This window comes from Acyrthosiphon pisum, chromosome X (assembly GCF_005508785.2).
Source record: "Acyrthosiphon pisum isolate AL4f chromosome X, pea_aphid_22Mar2018_4r6ur, whole genome shotgun sequence".
Lineage (NCBI taxonomy): Eukaryota > Metazoa > Arthropoda > Insecta > Hemiptera > Aphididae > Acyrthosiphon > Acyrthosiphon pisum.
The window spans coordinates 82,974,052-82,982,851 of NC_042493.1; the positions used below are offsets into that span (position 1 = coordinate 82,974,052).

The window sequence follows — 8,800 nt, forward strand, 5'->3', positions numbered from 1 at the left end:
TTTACTCAGAATTTTACTATTATATTTTACAATATTAATTATTATATCATAATATTATATAGGTACTGTTAATAACTAATGACTTTAATAAGTAGAGTTTGGGACTTTTTGGATTAATTTCATGTTTTTTTAAAGTGGTCGTAGATTATTCTAGGTAAGTTCTAAATTTGTTTTATGAAATGGCGAAATTAAATAAAAAGTTTGAATTTGCATATTTCGTCATATTCTAGGAAATGTACATATTATTGAGCAATGTTTGAGTCAACTACCACGAGCGCAGTTGTTTGCCGTGTGCACTATACAGTCACATATTTTAAATACGAATCTACGACTGTTGTTTAGAATTTATAGTATTTGTGGTGTCCGATATGCATATAGATATAGGTAGGTATATACAATAAAAGTGCTTATAATAAAATAGTCGCCATCTGATGAATAGTTCTATTTAAGACTATTTCACCGAAATATTTAGGGTCGTATTCATAGAAGAATAAATATTGCTTAAGCTAATTTTGATAATTTAAAAAATAAAAATTTGTGATAAATACTAAAAGCTAAGCTTAAGATAGGTCTCGACCAATCTTAATTTATAAGTATTACTTTGTCTTTTCTTAAGCCATAGTTTCGTTTATGAATCTCATTTGAATCAAAACTCAAAAGTATAGGTTCTAAACAATATTGTATATAAGTAAAAGTATATATTATATAAGTATAGGTATACTTATTCTTAAGCATCGACTATGAATACGGCCCTTAGATTTATTTAAATTTTAAATAAACTAAAAAACGTGGTTATATTATTTATATGATATAGATATAGGTAATATACATTATACATTATATAATATAATAATAATATGTACGTATTTTTTTTTACTGGAAAAATAATAATATTTAATTTGTTGATTGTTATTCAAATGGACAACAAAGGGAAATAATGTGCGTCCTTATATTTTAGATTATAATATATAGATTAAAAAATTGACTGACCAATTTTGTCGAAAGTTTCAGAGATTGCAGTTCTTATAGAGATATCAAGAAAGTTTAGAGAGTAGTTTGAATGACATTCGAAAATATAACAATAATAGTGCTATGTATCCAATCCGGTTATCCGAATATACGACACAGACGAATTGCCCATCTCGGTCGAATTAGTTCACAAAGCCTTGTTCACCGATGCCGATTTGCTCGTGAACTGAGGCATACTAAAACCTATATAATATACAACAATATAGCACAGTATTTTATGATTGTTAATTTTTTTCCCAGGCAAAGTGAGTTATATACAGCTATAGTTACGTAATATACTTATTGTATAAAATATAAAAACATAAAAGGTACATACTATGTACACAGGCTTAAAATTACTATAGTATTTTAATATTGTGTACTTATACGTAGGTATTATGTCCGATCGTATTAAGAATAATTTTCAAATGTATTCAGAATACGTATTTAAATGATTGCCGTCGAACTGTCATCTATATTTAAAAACGCATTCGAATACTTTCTTTCAAAAATAAACACTTTACTTTAAAAAATACTTTTTTATTTAATTTAATAAAATAGATATTTTACTTTTTTATAAATATTCAAATTAATTAGTTGATATACGTGCATAGTAAAATATGGAAGTAATTGTCATTGAAATAATGAAATACAAGAGTAAAACGAAAAAATGTATTTTGTATCCATTTGATTATTTAAAACTATAGAACGCATTCAATGTGTTAAACTTCATTTTGATGAAATAATCATGAACATTATTCATTATTCATCAAATGAAATGTGAACTTGAACGAAATTAGCAAGGTACCAATAGTGTACTGATAGTGCATTTTGAACATTTTTTAAATACTTTTATACAAATTTAGATTTTTTTTTAAAAATTCAGTAATATGTTGTATGGAATAATTAAATACTAACTAAGAGTACTCAGTAAGTGATATTTTATAATAAAAATTGTAAATAAGTACATTAAAACTAGTATAATATTTAACAAATTAAACTAAATTCCAAATATATTGATTAACTAATGACAAAAATATGCATAGTATATAATTAACATTTGTATATTTTTTTTAAAGACAACAGAAATGAAAAAAATATTTTTCTACAATCAGTTTGATATTTGTGATATCTAACCGTTAAAATTGTGTACTTAGATATATTATTCACAATACATTTCCAGTATAAGTCTATAACATATCTACACAATAATTGTCCATCATTATCTTTTTTAAAACAATATTATCCACATTATTCACTTTGATGTATAAAGAGGAACAATAATATTATTAAGTGAATAAAATAATAAAAAAACAATATTAAAAGTTGATTGTTTGGACCAAGACAAAATATGCTTGCTAAAACTATCAAATTTAAAATAATTTCAGTCGAAATTTTTTTTACATATTATAGCTTATTAGCTTCTAGAAATATGTACATAACATTTATCAAATATTCTTTTATTGGTATATAAATAATAATGTAGATATGAGTTTGTATAACTAGTGGCAAACGTATACTGTCTATACAAATAATTAGTTATAACAATGATCGATCAATTCTATGTGTTAATTTTTTTAAGGAACACGAAAGTGACCTTATTCATTAAACAAATAAGTAAACGTCAACATGAACATGTTCATCTTTTTCTAGTTGAAAGTGAACAATGAACATGAACAATTCTATTTTTTCAGTGAACGTTTTGAACACTTTATCCTTATATTACCTATATATAAAAGCCAAAAGGACAGGCCTGTTTTACGTAGCAATTTTCTGATGACACTATTGAACTTTTATCCAATTTTTTTCATAGAGCTGTTCAAAATAGGTACTTTGCTGAGTGTCACCAAGTAACCTAATATTTTATTTTTTTGTCTGAGAGGGGAGGGGTGAAGGAGAGAAGGTGTACTGTATTTAAAAGTTCCTGGTTTTTAGCGTGCTTAAATAATTTAACGATTTTTTCATAGAGTTGTTCCAAATAAGTTCAACTGTGTCGTCAAAAAGTTGGTACCTATATCAAAAATATCTGTTCTTTTATATATATATAAGGTCATAAGTATACAGTAAATCACTGATCACAAACCCTATTTGTTGAAAATTAATTATTTCAAAGTGTTATGCAAGGGCCGGTTACCTGATAACTAGGCTAAGATTAAGAAATTATAATTATATGATATAATATCTTTTAGTTTTAACTTTTGTATTACTATAACGGTTAGGTAGTAAAAAATCTATGCATTTATGACTTCATCTATTATTTAGATACGCCGATATACGTAGCACCGAATTGTAGTTATGTTCATTTTTTCCCGGGCGAAGTTGGGTGATATAGCTAGTATTATTATTCATATACATAAAACGTACTTAAGTATATTGAAGTACATAGGTTCCTATGTATTTCTCTCAGAACTTTTTTCTCTGACTTGGATACCATGTTCATGTAATCTTTTGTAAGCTTAATGTATATACCTACATATTTTAACGTTATTTACTGTATAATATTATCTATTTACTTAATTTTTATCCGTAGACTATAATGACTAATTCTAAATATTATTTTATCATTTACATTCCCATTTGATATAATTATAGGAATTCATGTTAATTTACTGACTAATATAATTAATTATGGCTGGTGTATTGTATGTATAACATATTAATATATTGTATATCAATATATTATCAGTTATCACAATCTATGTTATTTCATTGTTATTTTTTTAATTTAACATTATAGTTAATTTAATTTAGTTGTAAGAGTATCAGATAATACAAATTAGGCACAAGAATTCTAGACTAAATCTTAATGATCAATTATTGGAAAAGACACATCCGAATAACAACCGGATTTGTAATATCATGAATAAGAACCCCGTTGGGCGCCATTCTGTGGTATCACCCGTATCGGACGTAATAGTATAGATATAGATATTATTTTATGAATATATGTTTTACTCGCGGGCAACACAAAATTTGATTAAATTGTTGTCTCAAAAATAATGACGCTAACACTACTATAAAAGCCTAAAACTCAAAATTTCAAAGGACACCAAAAGATTTATTTAATGAAATTAATTCATACATTTTATAGTGCAAGCTAACGTTGACGACCGGCGACCACTATAATAAATAATAATATCGATACAATTGCTTAGACTACAGCGTGTTATTTATAATAACATTAATATTGGATAGTAACGTGTATATTTAAAACGAATCATTTTGATTTTAGACTTGCTTTTAGACGTTTGTCTTAGTACATTTTTATTAATGCTTAGAAAACTTTGATTGTTTTTGATTGTTCTACTCAAAGGCCAAATTGAAGTAAGAAGTAACTACTGTCGAAAGATTCCGTTTTAAACTTTCAACAATATATAAACATTTGTAATATAATATCCATTGTCAAAATAAATACGCAGACGAACGAATGTCGTGGAAAGGCCTTAAAGTTATCGGTATTATAAATGTTGTAAGTAGAAAAAATTAATTCAAGTAAAACTTCTACAATAGGAAATCCCAGGTCTTTTTAATTGCGTATTGAAAACGAAAATAAAATAGCGAAAACGTAGATTGTAGATACATGCCGTTATAGGTTCACAGTAGGTGGGGCATAAATATTTTACCTCATCATCATAACTATATATGATAGAATACCTACCTAATATTTGTTGTGTAATGTGAATTTTTACGGACGACGATAACAATAGAATTAAAAAAATAGAACTTAAGCACAATTTTGTTCGTTTCACGTATAGTTTCCGTATAGTTTGTTAAAGTTTGACACAATTCCTCTTTATATGATGTGACTATATTATTAATTTTTGTATTATTCCATTTTTCACATAATGTTCAAGTTATCACTGACAGTTTTATTTAATTAGCCTGCAAAAGCTTGAAAATAACCTACACATAACATAGACATATTATAAGCATAGAACTATAGAAGTGTCAATTTCCTTCCTTCGCTACTGTTTTGACATTAATAATGTCTTTCGGCTGAGGGTCTATCTGAATTTTGTAAAAATGAAGGTTTTTAAGAAGAAAAATTCGATACGTATCGAAATAGAATACTTAGTTACGTATCGACTCGTATCGAAGTCTGAGTCCGATACGTGTCCGGTACGTATCGCTTATATATTGCACGCGTAACTTCCTAAACGCTCAAGAACTATAATTTCTTCCTTGAAAATCTTAAATGTAAGATGCTTTTTTGTTACGCCCAATTAAAATTACCTGTTCGATGACGAGGTACAATCGAAACTTACTGTACAGCGAGTTCCTCTATGATTTTTATGGTCACAGTTATATACGTCTTATAATATTATATATAGTTACATGTCATAATTTTATTTTCAGATTTTTTTAATATTGGTAATGATTTTTCAAACAATATTTTTGTTGGGGATTCTTTTGCATATCGAGGGTGAGTACCTATGTCATAAAAGTTATATTTTCTATATAATTGTATAATTACATATCAATCATGCAGATGCAATAATAGCAGTATTGACACGAGGCCACTTTTGTTTAATTATTTTAAACTGTTTTGAACATTTATTATTATATTTATACCAATTGTTTAATTTAATATATTATTAATGTTCTCGTAAGTTCCAAGTATTAAATTTCATTTTGGTGATGAAAGTATAAGAAGAAAATGTAATTTAAAAATTAACACTTATGTATAATTAACTTAAAAATAATTTAATGTAGGTACAAATTTATATATCGTGGTTATGTAATGGTTTATATTTCCAATATGATAATTTATATTCTTAAAATCATACGTATTAATTTAAATTTTAAATTTAATCAAAAAAATGTATAACTTTGTTTCTTTTATAGCTTTAACAAGACATTCTCGTGCAGAAGGGGATATTACTGCAATCATTATAATTTGGATACTGTTAATGATAATAAACCTTATCTTATTATATTTTAACTACGGATTGATAAATAAAAATTCGGTAAATAACTTAATACCTATAAAATATTGAATAATAATAATAGAAGATTATAATAATTTATATCTTTATATAGTTATATTTACATTATTCTTAATAATTTATTATGAGAATATTACCTATAATCGTCAAACATTTATGAAAACTGATCTTTTTTAGCCTGATTATATTAGAAATTGGCTGATAGCACATTCAATTGCATTTTTTTTGTGTCTTGGAAACAACATAATGTCGGTAAACGGCGGGGATATTCTTTCACCAAACATTGTGGCAATGGGTTTGTTATTTAAATTTTAAACATTATAAAACTAAACTAATTTGAATATAAATTTTTAGTGCTGTTGATTGAGATAATACTTGTCATAGTTTTCTGCTACGTAATTCCATCGGCTGGTGGAAGTAATCAGTTTGCAAACGTTTAAATCTGCAAATTAGAGGCAACGCATCGAAGAGTCGAAAACAACGTAGACATTTTAAAATCAAATGTCAATTATAAATATATACGATTTACAGTTCAATTGATAATTTAACAGATAATCACAGTAAAAAAATCAGCCAATAAATATATAAATCGGTCAATTAGACAACCACAGTCGATGACCACAGCAATTGTTTTTAATACCTATTAATTATAAATACATTAAAATAATTCTAAGCATCATTTGAATACTATATAAACCAATAGTATTACGATTGTATTGCCTGAACAACTAAAAATATTTTTACGTATTTTTTTTACGTCGTAATCTCAATACTAATAGCTAGGGTTCGGATTTGAAGGCAAATGCCTTTATTTTATTAATCATAATATAAAAATAATTTTTATACAAAAATGTGTTTCATTTAATTTCTTAGACAATGGATGCATTTTTTTTTTATTGCCTTTTTTGCCTTTTTGCCTTTTTTTGCCTTTTGTACTTATAAATACTTTTTTTGTGTATAATTTTCAGTTGATTTTATAATTTTATACACAGCTTACGTATCATCGCAACAAATGGGTTTTATTCTTCGCAATATTTATCGATATCGTCTTATCGAGTATTTGGTATGCCATAAAATTACCCGTACACCTATTTGGTGGACGTAGAAAGATCCTTTTCGATGTAAAAAAATATTTTGATCCCAAATCGTAACCATTTTTCTGAAGACAGCTTATCAAAATACATGGTAGTCAATTTTTTTTTAATACCATCGCAACTAGTTTAGTTTGCTTTAAATTAACTGGTATAACTCAACCAAGTTAATTTTTAAAATTGTTTTTAACTAACTCTTAAGACAAACCTGGTTAAAGAAAAAGGTAATCTATTAATACAAAATAGTATAAACTTAATTTAGCTTAGTATTCATGCTCATTTTTAATTTGTATTTATCTCAAAATGTGTGCATTTGAAAGTGTTTAAAAAATGTTCACTATTTCATTTTGTAGTACCTATATTTATGAATTGCCTTTTTATATAAATTAAATGCCTTTTTTTAAATTTTAAATGCTTTTTTTATTGATTATATTTCCTTCAAATCCGAACCCTACTAATAGCTAATAATTAATATATACAGGATGTATCTTATGTCATTGTACGCGAGGTTTTTAACGATTATGAATCGATGAAATAGAATTTCGTTAAAATGAAAAAAGACGTGTTTCTTTATTTTTATCAGGCAATTTTTTAATAACAATTTCAAAATTTTTAAACACGCAGGTGTACCAATAGCAAAATCAACTTTATTTTTTCAAATGGTTACTACTATATTTTTTAATGGATTCCGGTAAAGCTTTTTTTTTTGAAAATTTTGATAGTCAAATAATCAATTTTGGTTCGCTAGTTTATTAACTATGGTCCTCAAAAGTTTAGTAAAATATGCATTAATGCTTTTAATTGAAATAATTTATATAGGTTTAATTTACAAGAGCTAAATCATTTTTTCTTATAACTAACTTTTACAACTTGAAATTTGAACCATAAGTTCCCTATATATTGGTAGGTATCGCACGCAAAGTATGGATTTAGCAGTTGAAATTCTTTAAGAATTATTTAATAATCGTGATTTAAAATAAACTATTTGCAAGATATTTAGAGAAATAGTCAATCTCAATATACCTAGGTTTGTACCTAACTTAGGCATACTTTTAATCTGAGTTAATTATACATTTCCAACATTATTAAAACAATAATCAAATACCATTAGGTATCCTAAGCCACCTAATAAAGAATCCAAATTAATTCTATTGTAAAAAAGGTAAGATAGGAATTTGTGATAGGAAAAGTACGAAATAAAATGTAAATGTCCAAAACTAAAAAATATGAAGGGTTATGAATTTCTATTCCTAAATTCATACTTTGCAGTTTGCATGCGATACCTACCAATATAGGGAACCTATACGGTTCAAATTTCAAGTTTATCCTACTACGAGAAGAGCACCACAAAACATTGCATTAAAATATTTCCTTTAATTGGAATTTTTTTTAGATTATATTTCATGATTTTAATAATTTTATTATTATTATTAGTATTATAGTATTCATATTTACAAAACTTAACAAAACCTAACATTGAGTTTTCTATTTGGTTTTTCATTTCATTTTCTTGTAATTTATTAAAAGTTTTGATAGTTGTTTCCATTATTTTATTATTTATTATAATTTTTATTTTTAAATTACTTTTTTCAATTTCTTTTTAATACACTTTGCAATTAAATATGCTATTTCGATTTTTATTTTTGATAGAACAATTCTATTAAAAATTGTTTTCAATACATTTTTGCATTTCGATTTTAATTATTAATATCATAAGTATTTTGCGAAAAATATTTTTTGGGGAAATATTGCATT

General features: G+C 25.7%; 1 protein-coding gene across 1 annotated transcript; it reads left to right on the plus strand.

The window, feature by feature from the left end:
• Positions 1–4,146: 4,146 nt before the first annotated feature.
• On the plus strand, positions 4,147–6,633 carry LOC100568929. Its single transcript, XM_003245342.4, has 5 exons — positions 4,147–4,477; positions 5,365–5,431; positions 5,854–5,975; positions 6,132–6,249; positions 6,309–6,633. The coding sequence occupies exons 1-5, from the start codon at positions 4,436–4,438 to the stop codon at positions 6,392–6,394; spliced, it is 435 nt and encodes a 144-aa protein (XP_003245390.1). The 5' UTR covers positions 4,147–4,435; the 3' UTR covers positions 6,395–6,633.
• Positions 6,634–8,800: the final 2,167 nt, after the last annotated feature.